The 17,187-nt window shown below is 38.4% G+C and overlaps 1 protein-coding gene across 1 annotated transcript in view; it reads left to right on the forward strand.

Annotated features, from left to right (window-relative positions):
* The window catches only part of LOC103131300 (DNA nucleotidylexotransferase-like), a 65,746-nt gene that overhangs the window by 21,272 nt on the left and 27,287 nt on the right, over positions 1-17,187 (forward strand). The window contains exons 4-6 of the mRNA XM_016666557.1: positions 8,104-8,274; positions 16,008-16,079; positions 16,152-16,275. Of these exons, the coding sequence (XP_016522043.1) occupies positions 8,104-8,274; positions 16,008-16,079; positions 16,152-16,275 (367 nt within the window). The remainder of the gene's footprint in view (positions 1-8,103; positions 8,275-16,007; positions 16,080-16,151; positions 16,276-17,187) is intronic.

Here is a 17,187-nt window from a genome sequence, read left to right on the forward strand (position 1 = left end):
TATATATATATATATATATATATCAACCTGGTTCTGTATGAAAAAACATTTGTCCCAAAATCTTGTACTTGTGTTTTCAACTGATTAACTGGTAATTGGCAAAAGCAACTGTCAAGTGTTTTCTTTTCTTTTATGTTGCCGTGGAAGAATTTTATCGCATTATTTATTTTGCAAAATTGTTTTATTTTCAACATTGAAGAGTTTTCCACCAAGAACTGCCTGTTAACGGTTGAATCTTAATTCAACTTAAGTCTCGTATTTGACTAGACCTCTCCAAATCCTACCTTTTTTTATTTTTATTTTTTTTGTTTCATTCAGTGATGGATTTGCTAAATGCTTAAGATTTAAAGGGGATGTATTATGTACAATTCATATTTTGTTTATTTTTGTGTTTCCATTTGTGTTTCTACTGCTTCTAAAAACAACTGAACAAGCATTAAAAAAACACTCAACTGTTTTTTTGGCAAGAAGTTAATATTTTTTGGTGTCTGGAAAACATTACGTCAAAATTTCCAGGCACTGCCCGTTACCTAGCAACCCATTGGAGTTCCAGCATGTTTGGTCAGCTGGCCTTACCACTGATGGTACAATGGCTGCTGGAAAAGACAAGTGTTTTGTCATACAACCAGTAAGAACCATCCAGATTCTTATTGGTTGTGCAGGAGGCACCACTTCTGCTTCTCAAAGGTGTATGGTTGTATGATTGCGTGAGTAGAAGATGATTTGGGTGTGCCAGGCTGATTTAAATTGGATTCAAAGTGATAAGAGACCCTTAAAAAGCTCAACCTGAAAGAAACTCAAAGCTGGGAGAACTGAGCAGATTAAAATCTAACTATCTTAGACTGATTTTATGCAAAAAATGTGACAAACATATTTTGTAGTGCATAGAAGCATAGTGGGTCACATTTGAAGACTCATCACTTGTGGTTTTATCTGCGCTTTTAGTAAAACACAGCATGACACTTCATAGTTATCTCCAACAATGAAACATATATATAACCTTTGCCAATCTGGGTCAACTTGGGTCCCTCATTCTGTGTAGAGTTTTACAAAACACACCAAGGCCTGCAGAGCTTTTATAGATTTTTGCTTGGTGTGAAATGCAGGAGGCAGTTTGAGCTCTGTCCTAGATTAATCAATATTGCAGCTGTCACTTTATGGCTCCAGCTAATTAGGCACACATCATCACAAGACATGATCCACAGGAGCAGGTGACGTGTAAAAAGGCCAAGGAGGCTTAAAAAGGCTCCTCCTGGTGGCCGTTGATCAGATTTTATAAGACTCATTTAGGTTAGGAACTTGTTTAAGATTTACTAGTGAGCTGGAAGAAGGATGTAAAATGAGCTGGCATAATTATTTTTGCTGTTAAACATCAACAACAATAGAGGTACATAAGGTCCAGAATCAAATCCGTCTGTTCTCTGTTATTCCCCCCCTCATGCATTGAAGCAGAGAGAAAAAAACAAAAACGTTCTTGAAGGCATGTCCATTATAAGTTGGTGGTGGGGGGTAAATGGCTGCACTATATCAATGTCCCCACACACTGAGCCTCCCTGCCTACCTTATCTCCTCATTAATCAGATAAACGCATATGCAGGGTGTAGCCTGGAGCACGAACACCGCAGAACTGCTGCAGCAGCATGACAGCTGACAAAATGGCAAAGATCGAATGCCTGTATGCAGTTCCATTTTTCTACAGGTTAAGCAATTACATGGGAATGTTGGGTTGTTTTCTCTGCTCCATTAATTTAAAAAGCTTAAGGGTCACCAAGGCTTAATTACTCCAATTAATTTTTCCTCAGTAATATAAAAGAAAGTTTTATATCAAGAGCTCCTTGGGAAATTTTCTTGACTAGAGTTAAAACAGCTATTGGCTCATGCAGCTCGTTAAAAGCATGACTGTGTTATTTGTTTTCTACTAAAACCTTTTGTGTGAAACACTGGAGATCACAAGCAAAACAATGTAAACTATAGTCCCTGTTAACTAATGCCGGGGTAATATAGACAGGCTGAAGGCTTGTCTGACGGATTAGTGTTGGTTTTTCCACCAAATCTCACAGATTTTGAGAAAAGATCTTAAGCTTTTCTGGTTTAAGAGCTTAAGATCAGTTATTTTATAAATGTAATCAATTTAAGGTCTTAATCTGAACTTTGAGCAAAAACAGTTTTATGGGAAAATTAAAAATGCACGGGACCAAAAACTGAGCCTTGTGGAACACCGTAGTTTAATTCCTGTAAAAAGTCCTCTATTGGTTATGAGAGTGGGACATTTTGGGGCAGATTGAAGAATTTTATAGATTAGATTAGGGTTGGGACATCATAATTTATACTTCAGCCAACAGTTTGAATATCTAAATGTGTGTAAATGTTTGTAAGTGTAATTTTATGTTTCCTTTCTCTGTACAATACTGTGCAGATTGTTACATATTCAAAAACAACTAAATAAGTAAAAAATATTACTAAAAAGTAATATTTTTAGTAATATGTAAGAAAAAGGACCAAAGGCTTCACTGAAGCTGTTCTGAAGTTTTTGTCCCGTTCATGTTGCAAAAATGTTTAAGATCAGTAGAGATTAATCTGTTGATCATATATTTTGAGAGTTTTATTTAAAAATCTCAAGTGATAATTATCCAGAAACACGATGGCATGGAATGTTTTATTTTTCATGGTGAAAAAAATGCCAAACTTCCCAACCTTTATTTTTTCCCTGAAAGTGTCTCAGCAGGTTGATGTGTTTATGTCTAACATGCATATTTCTTCACACTCTGTCAAAAAAGTTTAAAAAATGAACAGAATCTGCCACCCGACAGCAGCAATTAAAAACGTTTGACAGGTAAACCACTGGTTTATTACTTTGTTTACTTGGGCTGCATTATGATTATGGCTCCTAATGAAGATATAGGCTGCAGTACTTATGGAAAATCTTTGCTAATCCGCTCAGTCCATGTGTGCATGTGGCATCTGGAGTAGAGAAAACGTTTGTGCAACAGATGCAAAGTGTTGTCGGCTCGGCTGGAAACATCTCCTATGTGACATCAGGTTATGCTGTTAAATTGGAAAACATTACACTGAAAATATTTAATTTATAAAAAAAAGCGAGAAATTAGCATACTAGATCATCTTTTGCGTTTGAAAATGACCCAATTACTGTGTTGTACTTGCTGTTTGGGATGCAAGGTGCTCACAGCACAGCCCTCCACAGCACCAGTCAGCCGTAAAACCTATTGAGTAACAAGCTTGAATTTCCTATTTGTTGCACGCTGAGAGGAGAGCCCAGATGTTTGTGTGTGTGCGTGATGTAAAGGGTCGTTTTCTCCCCATGTGCAGCAGTAAACGGGTCAGCGCCTCTCAGGGGTGAGCCGGGCTGAAGGCCGCAGGTCTGCGCCGGACCACGGGCGCCGCAGTGACCTCACATTTCAGCTTGGCTGGAGGAGAGGAAAAGCAGACGTAAATATGCTAAAGTCCAACTCTGCCGAGTTCGTGGCCTGAATTTCACTCTCTTCAACTTTAGTCCTCATGTAGCAGCAGCCACTATTTTTCATTCAGGCGTAGTGCGCCGGTGGAATGGCTGTTATTTTATAGATTTGTTTCTTTATCCAGTCTTATTAACATTCCCTAATCATATATTTTGTAAGCTGGCTTTCCTTTTGCTAACCTCAGTGTCCAGAATGGAGGAAACTAAATACCCAAACATATAAGACCTGATACTGACTCCTACAACAAATACATTGTTAACACAATACATGTAATATTTCAATGAAAGTGAATGGAATGATTTTGTGCAGTTTTCAACTGCAGTTCAAGAATTATTCAAATTTGTCTAATTATTAGTACTGATATTACAGTACAACAAGTAGAACCACATTCTGAGATCAAACCAGCTTTTATTTAATTTATTAAACTATAGAAAGTGTTTTCAAAGAAACTGATTTTATAACTGAGAACAAATCTGCAATATGAAAACTGCCCGCCTTTCTTTTGTGTAAAATCCTTTTAAAGTTGTGGCTCTACGATGAATTACATAAAAAACAATAAAATAAGACTGTTTTATTTGCTTGTTTTTGTAGTTTTCAACTGAAATGCATTACACAAGGTAAAAAAAGTGATTTTAGATGAATCCAATATAAGTATGTGGTGAAAACATAGCAACATGTTCTTACAAATAGTACAGTTGATTTGCTTAATTAAAGACTGTTTAATAAAGCTGTTTTTATCAAATCAAAATGTTAAACAAGTTTCCTAAACATAATGTTGCAAAGTTACAATTATTTTAATTTGATACCAGACACATACACACAACTGGAAGTACAGTTTTATGAATAAACTGAATCACAATTTTAATTAATGATTGAATGAACTTTATTTTCTTTCACTGTGATGTGGTCTAGTCAAATAAAGTATCAGCAGCCAGCTCCAGGTTCTTCTGGAGGATTTTATTGTTTAATAATTTTGTTTTCTGACGTCTATCCTGAGCAAAATAAATTTTAATGTTTTTATTTTAAACCAATCTAACAACACATCTACACTTCATTAGACCATACCATGGCAGAACAGGTCAAACCAAACAACAAAATCTAAACAAAGAAACAGAAATGAGATTATTAATATAATTTACAAACAAGTCTGCATAATAAATGATCTGCAAAATAAAACATGTAATACAGAGCAACTCAAAAGGTTAAAGAAAACGATACAAAACAAAAAGAAACCCCTCCATTTGGTAGAACCCGGTGACGCAATCAGTGACGTCATCACATATGAATTTAAACAGGAAGTGCTGGGCCGGTCTCTCCCAGACACCAGCTCAGGTTTTAGCATCTGAATGTTCAAACAGTGGTGAGTAAAAAGAAAAAAATATATAATTTACCACAAAAAGAAATATTCACATTTATCTAATGCTAGTGTTGGGCAAATGAAGCCCCGTGAAGCAATGAAGCTTCCAACCCTTTGCTTTGCAAAAGGTTCATTACTCAAAGCTTCATTCATCACTAACTAGTGACATCTGCTGGTGAAACTGTAACAGCTTGTCACTCAGTTGGATCATACTTCCAAAAACTACTAAATGCAATATTGTCACAAAGTTTTCATAAAACTCATGTTTGGTAACAGGAGAATCAATGAAACCATATTTGTCATATGTTTTAATTATTAAAATTTAAGCTTTCCTTCGAAGTGACACTAAAAGTTGGTCCCCACCGTCTGTGAAAGCGAAGCGTTTATAGCTGGTGAGGCACAGACTTAATTATAATCGGATTTACAAATCTAGACCCCCTGCATGTTATTATTTACATGCGTACAATGCTGAAGGGCAAAATGACTATTCTTTAACATGTAATGCTTAGCCGCGCCGCAGAATAATTCCGTTATCTCAAACTTAGACATGTAGATATTATTAATTTCGTGCTGTGCTTAACAGCAAAGGGAGAAACCGTTAAAGTGCAACTCAAAACCACGTCTTTCTCTCTCTCTGTATCAGCGCAGCTACTGTATGGCTAGCTTGCTGTTACCGTCTCTTACTCTGCAGTTGTGGAGTCACAATATCTGGGATCATGAGCGCCCCCAGCGATGAGGCACGAGAACTGCCTGCCTCACCTCGAGTCTGTTCTCTGCCGTTTCTGATCGCTCCTCAGCACACGGAACACATTACACACAGTTAGTGACAATAAAAACACAGTACATTAAATACATAAGCTAAATTATGGAAAATCAGTTCATACATTAAATGTTTTTAACCATTTTATTGCTCGCGTGCAGACAGGAGGAGCATGCTCTCATAGAATGGCAACCGGTGCAGTTAGCGAGAGGTTGCGCAATCCTAGGTGAGGCTCAGCTCACTGCTGCCTCACCGGCTTCGCTTCAAAGCATTTGAATGGGAAAATGCGAAAAATCTGCAATTTTGAAGAATGAAATAATCAGATTTGGTTAAATTAAATGAAAAATAAGTACTTTATAAAATGATTTTATAAAGATAGCTGATATTATTTTTCCATGATCGCACGTCACTGCTTATGATTTATGCAGCGCTATTATATTACTGACGATCAGACAGACATCTTCTCCCGCTCAGAGGAAACCACTGCGCATGTCTGGAGCTCCGCGTGGGGACGTTTTGTTCTGAGCCACTAACAATAAACCCTAAAAATAAATTGTTGGAGGGAACGGAACAACCACACACTAACCTGATTTTCAAAAATGAGCAATTTGAGAGGAGACACACGTTTCTGTTAAAATGATGCATTAGAATCGCTGCAGTGTGCAGATGGAGCAAATTATAACCTTCTGTTCAAACCCTTTATTGCTTTTTCTTCTTCTTCTTGGACATGAAGGCAGCAGGATATTAATATCTTGACTTTATGTCCATCTCCAACGCTTTTTTTGTTGTTCTATATTTAGCAGGTGTCTTTTCCTGGAAATTGCTGACTATTAGGAATAATTAATAACTCCAAGAATTTTCTCATAGCTCCTTTTTTCATGTTTTTTTTCAGTTTGTGCTTATGTTTTAAAATTGAATTAACCATCTAGAGGTGCATGACATGTTGGTCTTTACCTCGTCTGCACTCTTTGGTCTAGTGTTTTATCTTTTTCTTTAGAATACTCCAAAGATTTTCTGTAGGCTTTGGTTGGGCCATTTGGCTGACTAATTAAGAAAAGTGAGGCACATAGCCATTAATGTCCTTCCACTGGCTTCCTGTAGCTCAGAGAATAGACTTTAAAATACTGTTAGCTTATAAATCACTAAACGGCTTAGCAATAAAATGCATTAAAGATCTGCTGTTGTTGTACCAACATTTCAGACCAATTGGGTCTTCTGGTTCTGGTCTGCTTTTTCACCACAACCAGAACCAAACATGAAGATGCAGCATTCAGATTCTATGCACCACAAATCTGGAATATACTTTCAGAAAACTATAGAAACTGAGTACCTTTAAATCTATCTGTTTCTTTAAACAGCCCGAGTTCTTAAAACAACCACCCAGCTGTTTTTTTTGGTAACAAGTTTCTGTTTTTTAGTGTCTGTAAAAAGAGCCGTTTCAAAAACCTCCAGAATGTAGCATCACAAATCAACCATTACTTAGCAACCCCAGAGAAGAACTTTCCGTCGCCCGGAAAGTTCTGCCCGTTAGTAATAATTCAATAAGTCCAACCTGTTCTTTCATTAAATCATTTTGCTTCACCTTAGAGACGTTTCTCATTGTCCAGCTGCATGTGCTGGACAATGGCTGCTGGAAAAGACAATGTTTTGTTGTTGACTTGCCATTCAGAAACTACTCTTGTTGGCTGTGCAGGAGGCTCCACTTTTGCTTTTCAAAGATGCACGGTTGTGTAATTGTTCATCATTTTCATGTGCGAGTGTAAACTTTGAGGCGGGGGGGCGTGGCCAGTTCTTCTTATTTGGATTTAAAGTGACAAACTCCCTGAAACAGCTCAAAACAGGCAGAACTGACCAGACTAAAATCATTATCTATGAATAATTTTGTGTAAAAAAAGGTAATTAACATATTTGTTATTGACCACAGATCTATCCTGACCTGTTCACAAAAGCATAATAGGTCACCTTTAAAACTCGTTGTTATCCTGTAAAATGTGAATGCATTACCATCACATTGCTAATGTTAACATTTCATGATAACATTAGATTCTACCTTTGGAAAAAAAGAAGGTAATATCACCAAAGAGCCTCTTACAAACGTGGAAAAAGACTGGAAACCGTCTCCTGTATCTGTGTGTGTGTGTGTATGTAGGTGCGCGTGTGTGTGTGTGTGTGTGTATGCGGGTGTGTGTGTGGTCATCCAAGAGAAAAGCGACATGCAGAAGGACCTAGACGGGGACACTGATGGAGAAAAGACAGACTGAAGACAGAGAAGTGAAATGGAGCGTGCAGTTATCTCTGTCTGGTTTTCCTTTATGGTTGAGTGAAGAGAATCCTCACCTGGCATATTTTTTGCGCGACCTCATTTTCTCTCCTTCTCTTATCGGCCCCTCTCCTTTTAAAGCTTCACAATGGTTAATATGTCGTATCTTACGGAGGGAGGAAAAAGCTGCTCCTCTCTCCTACATTTTCCTGCAGCCTGCCTTAACCTGTCCTTGCCTTCATCCCTTTAGGATGCGTTTGAAGTTCTGGCGGAAAACTACGAATTCAATGAGATTGAGGGGCGGTGCTTGGCCTTCAGGAGGGCGGCCTCCGTCCTGAAGAGTCTTCCCTGGGCCGTGCGGAGTGTCGGGGCCACGCAGGACCTGCCATGCCTGGGTGAACACACTAAGGCTGTGATGAAGGTAAGACCCAAGAGGCTTGCTTCTCCATGTTATCTGGGCTTTGATACAGACACTTTCTCATCTAACAGCACAGCAGGAAATAATTGGTCAGTGGAAGGAATATGTAAATGTTTTTTTTTATGAGAATTTAAAAAACAAGTGTGACATGCATTTGTATTTGAAGCTGCAGTATATAATTTTTATAAAAAATACATGTTTTTTTTACATGTTCTGGTTCTGCTCTGCATCCCTGGACCCAGAACCAAACATGGAAAAAGCAACATTCAGCTTCAATGCATCAGAAATCTGGAACAAACTTCCAGAAAACTGCTAAACAGCCGAAACACTGAGTTCCTTTAAATCAAAGCTGTTTGGAGTTGTTTTTAAAACATAATCCATGAAACATTAATCAACCTTCTGATGTGCAATGATGGTAAAACGTCTCAGTTGTTGTCTGTGTGTTTTATGACTTTGTGTTTTTATGTTTTTCTGATTTAAAGCTCTTTGAAATAACTTATTATTGAGTCTATGCAATAAAATTTGGTTTGATTATGATGTTTGTTGAAACTGTTATCATTGTGTGACAGTATGGTATGCTGAAGATGATCTGTGAAAAGCTCCTCTGCTTTCTCCCAGTGCTCCCATTGCTAACTAGAAACAACCAATCACAGCCAGGAGGCGGGTCTTAGTGCTGTCCATCACAGTCTTGTCTGGCATTGCTCATCCATAGCCTGTTGTTTGCATAACCAGTGGACAAGTTGGATAAACGGTTCTCCTGTTTCTCCTCAATTAGCACATTTGGCAGTGCGTACATGAGATTAATTGGCAGCGCTGAGACCCGCCTTCTGGCTCTGATTGGTTATTTTTGGTTGGGAGCGGAGCATTTCTTCAGACAGCAACAGCATCTCACGAAGGAGCTGGAGGAGATCAATCTTTTTCACAGATTATCTGTCTCATAACAAACCGTCAAGACATTGTGCAAATATGTAAAAAAACAACATTTTCTTTAGTTTCATGCTGCAGTTTAACTCGTCAGTACTTTGGCGCCACACCTACTTCAAATCAAATGACATCTGTGTCAAACGTTTGTGCAGCAGAAATTTTCATTTGTGGTGCTATCATTTTTAAGATACTAATAAATGTTTATGTAGCTCAGTTGATTGGCACCATGTTTTGTTTGATTTTGCAGCTGTAGAGTGGCTGGCTGACCTTTGACCTCTGGAAACATTTATTAGTAAAATGATAGGAGCACAAAGAAAACATTTTGTTGCACAAACATCTGACACCAATTTCATTGAATTTGAAGAAGGTCGGGGCAGGTAGCTTCACTCAGGTTCACTGTTTTTGGTGGGATAGTTCTGTTTCAACGCCCTAAAAAGGCACAAGGTGTAATAAATACATGCACACAAAAACTACTAACCACTTGATGTTGGTAGAAATAAATGCTTTTCTTTTTTTATAAAAAAGAACCAACACAGGGAAGCTTTAAGCTTCCTCTGTCTTTGTGATGTTATTTATTCACATATATTCTCTATCAAACCTCTCAGATCTTCAGAAAACAGAGGCTAATTACATGCACATAGTTTTCTTAGTTTGTACTGAATTAGATTTTTTTAACCCTTTCCCTTTTCAGCCAGGGTTTGTGATGAAATGAGTAAGATTATTCTGTCAGTGCAGTGTAGAAAGGATCCTTTTTATGATTTGAGAATAACGTTAATTGAAAATTTCAGCCGCTCAGAGTAAGATATTCTCCTCTGTTTAGTTTCTTTGCTAATTTGGTGTCAGGAATCAAATCCGAAGGAAAAGAGCAGAGAGTGGTCAGTGGTTTTGCTAATGCGTGTAATTCAATCAGTGGTGATGAAGGACCCACAGGAACAGTTGTTTTTGTGGTAAAATGTGACCTTGAGTGTGTTTTTAATAATTCATTAGAAGAAGAAAACCATGATTTTAGTTTTAAACCTCATCTCTGACTCCTGCATTACTATTTGATCAATTGTTACATTAATATAGCTGTTTAATAGTGTAATATTAAACTAAAATCATTCCTTTACTGACACACTGATTGAAATTATTTTTTTTAACCTACTTATGGTTTTCTCTGATAAATTAAAGGGCATTTTTTTATTGGTTTTTCTTAATTTTCCTTTCAGTTGTAAGTATTTTTAACAAATTTGATCTGTTTGGTCACATATGAATGTTTCATATCATAAGAAAAACTTTAATATCAAACAAAAATAATGAGATTAAATTTAAACTGGAGGTTTAAGATGATGACATAAAACAAATCCTAAATCTGTGTGAAAGAACCAAACGTCTTAAAAACAGCTCTGCATGATCACAGATCACAGAAATGCTTCTCTGTGTTGAAAATTTATTGAGGATTCAGAGTTGATTGCACAAGGTCAAGTCACTGTACTCACAATGTCCCAGAGAAGGAGCAACAATCATTCAGTGACGTAAAACAAAACCACAGAGCGGCGATGAAAAACGTGGGGAGGGGAGCCGTGGGTTAGACACCATGAAGGCCGAACCGCGCTCCGTCTCTGCCTCGTGTTGACCTTGATCGCTGCTGCTGCTGCTGCTGCCACTCAGACTGCTTTGTTAAAGTCATCCAGACTGTTGACGTGCAAGGCAGCCTGCGCTGAAGCGAGTCAGTCTGTGTCAAAGCGCCGTCTCTCACAGTGCAGCCGGCTTCTGGTTTTGGCCTTCTGAACCGAACTGACACCTCATTTCAAGTATTCGGAGCTTTCTTTAATCCTAACACCATCTTTGTTTGCTGCACAAAGTAAACCACCCAGGCAACAGAAGGAGAACTTAGTTTATGGAGGGGCCTAACCAGCCTGCAGGCCTGAGTCATAAAGAAAAACTGGTAAAAGGCAAAAGAAGAAACAAAACCTAAAAGATTTAGAGCTTTTCTGTGCAGAAACGTGGTTCTGGTGACCAATTAAAAGTGCTGTTTTGTCTCGTTTGACCATAAAATGTAGCAATTTGACATTTTGAAATTAAATCTGTTTAATCGAAACGTGAATTTTGAAGAAATTGTTGATTAAAAAGGATGAGGTGGTTTTTTTGGTCGTATCGAAATCGGTTAATTTCACAAAACTGCAATGGAAACACTTTTTTTGGATCACACCAGTCACATGCTCAACAACCAGATGTTACTATTGGTGCAAACCAAGAAGAGAACAGGATGAACAGGTTGATGGTGCGGCATGTTTTTAATGACTTATTAGGTGAACAGACTTATTCTCATATGATTTTAATTGCATTTCTTATCTAATGGAAACATCACAGAATATTGACAACATTTTGAGCATATTTGTGATGGAAACATGCCACTGCTGTGGTTTTCAGCCTTGGTACTCAGGGAACATTGTTCTGTGTTTTTGTTTAACATAATGATTGAGTTACTTCCTCAGAATGCCATTAAGTTTTCCAGAAACCTGATAATCACCAGTCAGGAGTGTGCTGCAGAGAAACTCCTAACCATTCTGCTCATCAATTTCAAATATTGTTTTATCTTTTCTGAATTTCTAGTTTCAGAAATTTTTCATTTCTTTGTAATTGAGCAATTTTAAAACAAATCAGATCTCCAAAAATTCAATTCAGTTTATTTGTGTAGAGCTCGTTCACAACAAATGTCATGTCAAAGTGTATAAGGGAAATATATTGACTTCATTATAAATTCAGCGTAGAGAATTACACAGTAGAGGACATGTATAAACCGCTTTCTGTGTGAAAGAAGGCAGAAATAAAATGAAGAATAATTGACTGAGTGAAAGTGCAGCTGTCCTCTTGGTTGCCACACAGTCTGTTGAGTTTCTTGCTTTGTAAAATGAATACCAACACAGTAATTACAGTCATTTGGGCCCAAATTGCTGCACGGGTTGGACAGTTGAGGATGGAAAAGGCTACACATAAACCACACACAGAAAGATGAAAACATGCAGATATGACAAGCACACAAAGCCAATCGATGGTGTTCATCCTTGGAGGAAGAGGAGAAGTCATTTCAGGGCTGATCCATACAGATCCAAACACATAAATCACAAAATCTTTACTATTTGTACTCCATATGTTTATTTGGTTCATGAAAGCGGAACACATTCAGAGCTGGTTAGATTTGTTGCCAAACGAAGTAAAGTGTGAAAAATATAAAAACATGATATAGACGACGTTTAAAGCCACAAATAAAAACGTATGAGAGATAAATTTACATAAAAACACTTAAACCGGTGCAGGTGGGGTCTGGACTGCAGGGACGGCTCGTAATGAGTGTTGAACAAAAAATATTTATGGCCCCATTTGGACGTTTCATAAACAAGGTGCAATTATTGGGGCCCCCACTGTTAATATTTCTTGCCAACAGGACAGAACTCAGTTTCATGCTGTAAAATTTCACAAATATTCCTCTTTGCACAAAATATCTTAGATCATCAAGAGTTTTGGGTTATTTTCTGAACTTTGCTCATCACTTTTTCCTTCCTGCCATCCCAAACAAATTTGCTAAATAGAGATTAGATCTGATATTTGGGAATTTAGTCAAGAAGCTCTTTTCTTCTTGACTAAATTCAAGGTGTACAGACAGATGTACACCTTCTGAGTGAACATCTGTCTTTCCCATGTTGAAGAAAGACAACATGGAAACAGTCATTACTTGCTAATTAATTTTTTAAAGGAGCAAAGTAAAATTGTAAGAATGCTTCAAGGATTTAAAAAAAAATTAACATTTACATATTTTTAAGACAGCATTGACTGAGCTGCAAGTTTGACATTTACATCAAAATAGTAAAACTAGTCAACCGTCAACATAACAGGGATGTCCAGCTTAGAAACCAGCACTGTTGGCTACAAAACTCTGAAATACCTTTTAACTCTAACAGGGAGACTTTAAGCCCAGAGAACCCAGAGGGTTGCTAAGCAAGGTGCAAAATAAGAAAAGGCAGTTCAGCCTTGTTCAGGGAAAAATGGTGGTAAACGCCAAACAAAAAGCAACTCAAGGACCGAAAGTCACAGCAATGTGTAAAGAAAGCATTTACAAAGGAGGGGAGTTTAACCCAGCAGAGCTTGAATGAACATGTTCTAGGAATCAAACATCAGTCAAGAGGATTTCAAAAATATAATCTGAACAAGATTTTTCCCTATAAAGAAAGATCCAGTCTAACTTTCAGCGTTTTTATTACCGTATTTTTCGGACTGTAAGCCGCTACTTTTTTCCCTCGCTTTGAACCATGTGGCTTGTAGCCCGGTGCGGCTTTTCTGTGGATTTTTCTTCAACCACCAGGGGGCTCTTTAGCAGCAAGTGAATCATTGGAAGTCAAAATTAGAAATCAAAGAAGAACGCGCTAATTTTACATTCAGGACAAACGCATGCTAGCAGCAGACACGACTGAGAATATTTGACAGAAAGTGCCTAAATCAAATAGCTCAAACACCTCATTAGGATGTTTAACCAGTATTACTCAGAGAAGTTGCTCCTGACCTCATAGTTCCAGCAGGTGTTTGCTAACTGCAGCTGGCTAGTCTGTAGGAGCTTAGTAAGAACTGAGTCGGGCAGGGACAGGATTATTATTTTTATTTTTTATTTTTTGTGGAGGGCCCCTGTCGGTCAAGGGCCCTTGGAGTTGTCATAATTAACCCCTCGCCCCCAAACGGCGCCCCTGGTAAGGTGCACTCTGTAGTCTGGAAAATATGGCAAATGTCCAGTAATTATTCTGACTAAAAAGTATCCTCTGTCTCCCTGCGGCATAAAAACACCAAAATTTTACATGTACAACAGGACAAGGTTTTAGCTTTGATTTAAAGGAACTGATGTTTTGCAGTTTTCTGGAATTTAAAGCCTTCCTAGTAAAATTTAGCTTAGTAAAATTTAGCTTAGTAAAATTTGGTGTTATCTGCTTAACTATGCAGTTATTAAAATGTCATCAGTAAAAATGGAAAAGAAAACAGGATTTGAAAGTTGATCGCTATGCTGCTAGCACTTAGCTTTCGTCAACAACATAAATATAGTGGCGCAACATGAATAATCACCCAGCCGTAACACGATCTGCTAAATAATAAAACATAGTTTAGTGAGGCAGGTAATTTTCCTCGAAATTTTAATAATCGAGGTACTTGAATCATTTCAGGAATCGGTACAGTTGTAGATTCTTATAGCAAAAGAAGCTCAGTGTACATGAAAGGTAACTGTTACAATGAACCAGTTTTACTGAAGTTAGTGTAATCAAATGTATTGGACAGACCAACGAAAGAAGAGGAGTGATGCTTCTTCCTGTACTAATTATGCTACAGTTTCATTTCATAACATTCACTCAAATATTCTGAAAGTAAAGGTTAAAATTTTCTTCATTTCTTTGTGTGACCTGAAGCTGTTCCAGTAAAAAGTAAATTCATTTTAAGGCGTCTTTTAAAATAACTTTCCAGGGGTGTCAGTAAATGTGCTGTACAGTTTTGTTTAAAGCTTATTTATAAACTCTCCCCAGCACACATGGATCACACCGCAGGAGAAAACAGACAAATGTTTGTCTGAGTGGAAAAAGTCTGCTAAAGCTACTTCATCCTCTCACTTTGTCAAGCTCAGGTCAGAAATCATGGCAGCTTGTCAGGGAAAGTTTGCGTGGGGAGAGCGCAGACTCCCTGCAGATGAAAAAGTTAAAAAAGGGCAATCCAACTTTCTGACACGTTAAACCTAACATCGTCACAGCGGGTCTAAGAGCAAGCCTCCAGATCTGTCAGAGCTGTCAGCGCTGAGGCAGAATTATAAAATAAAGTAACATAAATGTGCCGCGGAGACCAAATTAGACAGTCTGCGGATGACCTCTCGTCTTTGTTGTTTGCGCGCGACGCAGACACCCACCTCACTCCGAGCTCTGCGCTCCCAGTGTTGTCTCTTTGAACGGATTGCAGCGCGAAAACAGGAGAAATGACATGAAAAACAAAGTGAAGCCGAACGGAGTTAAAACAGAAAAAACAAAATGCTTGATGTGGCTGTGAACATCAGAGTGACACCATCAGCGGCGACTGAGCTCCTCGCTGACAACTGGGCATCCAAAGTGGGGAGAGGACATAAGCATAGCGACATAAAAACGAGGTGGCGCTGAGGGAAGCGTGGGGATGAATGTGTGCGAGGCAGAAGCTGCGCATGTGAAGGAGCATATCTCTCCTGGAGCAGGAAGTGTGGTGAAGCATTATCCTCCCGTTTGAGGTTGGCCTTAGCTGGAGGCTTGAAAAGCAGAGGTGGACGGTTGGATGCTTCGCTGAGCAGTGAAGGCTGCTGCACACTGCTCTGTATTCACAGCCTCGACCTTTGGATCAATAGTTCATCCATGCTGGTTGCCTTTCCTTTATGCTCAAGCTTAAAATGAGCACCAAACCCTGCAGAATTGAAAAACATATCAAGCTTTCTTTTTTTTTTTTTTTTAACTATCCAGGTAACTGCCACTTGGTTCACACAATGGAGACGTTTAAAATGGAAGTGCAGACGATTTCATTTAGAGCAAATAATGGAGTCTGGGGAAAAAACCCGTCACTCTGGGCGTTTAATGATTGTCATTAAAGCTGGTGTTAATCCCAGGTTTCATGGCAACAAAGATGTTATTTCTGGGAACAAAGTGGAAATGACGACACCTGATTTAAGTGGAAATGGTTTGCAAATGAGCAGCAATTTGAGGGCATTTGCTGACAGCAGACAGAAAACAGAAACCTATGAAAACAGCGCTTTTCTCTCTAATCTCATTTGCTTTTATGTTTCACAGGAGATCCTTCAATATGGCCGCTCGTTTGAGGTCGAGAAAATACTCTCTGATGAAAGGTGTCAGACTCTCAAGGTTGGTAAATGAAAACCAACTTCAGTCAGTCATCTTTTCCCGTCATTTAAATCGCACCTCCTTCCCCGACAGCTGTTCACGAGCGTGTTTGGGGTTGGACCTAAAACAGCCGAGAAGTGGTACCGCAGAGGGCTTCGCTCATTCAGCGACGTTCTGGCGCAGCCCGACATTCATCTGAACCGGATGCAGCAAAGTGGTACGTCAAAATTTTCCCCCGTCTTCAGAAAACCACTTGGCAAATTGTAGAGCAGGGAATTCAATCCAAGCTTGCTTCAAAAAACACTCAGCAGCCTAATCGTTAAATTTTCACAGTGTCTGTATCTCAATTAAACTTTAAGAGGTTTATACAGAGGCATTCACGCGTTTTGATCTTACACTGCAATCCTCTGCCTGTTGAAGGTTTCCTCTGATGAACATGGAGCAGTTTAGTGTGATCATAAGTCTGCATTTATATTCAACCCCTTTCACTTTAGTACCTCTAAGTAAAATCCAGGGCAATTTAAAACAATATCCAAAACTTTGAACACCCCATAAAGTTGTGTTCAATCCATCATCTAAATATGGACCAATTGCAAACAAGACATATTTAGTGATTGATTTAGTTAAAATAATTTGACTGATTTAGTTAAATTTAGTGCAGCTCAGCGTTGTGTGTTCCTGTCGGTGTATGAAATGGAACAGGAGCCAGGTCTGGGTTGACCGTCTTTTATTTTGCAGTGAGCACTCTGCACAGTCCGGTCCAAAAGGCCTCTATTTGCAAGAAAATAACATCCAACATATAGAAAAATTAGTCAAATAGTAATAAAAAAAACAACCAAGACAAAACCACCACAACTGCATGAAATCAAGCTAACTTAACTCACAGCTACATAACTGCAGCACAGGAACTCCTATTAGCTTGCTTTGCATTGAAATAAAGTCTTATTTCGGCTCATATAGACCATACAACTTTCCACGGTAAAAAGAAAAAGACGTCATTCAGCCACCGGTATAAATATATAACTTATGAAATGTAAATGTTTAACATCTGGACCGACAGTGTGCCGGTGTTCTGTCAGATCAGCATATGTTGTCAGATAGTCGTACGCTTAGCTCAGACATGCATACG

The sequence above is a fragment of the Poecilia formosa genome, unplaced genomic scaffold, assembly GCF_000485575.1.
Source record: "Poecilia formosa unplaced genomic scaffold, Poecilia_formosa-5.1.2 Scaffold741, whole genome shotgun sequence".
NCBI classification, from domain to species: Eukaryota; Metazoa; Chordata; class Actinopteri; order Cyprinodontiformes; family Poeciliidae; genus Poecilia; species Poecilia formosa.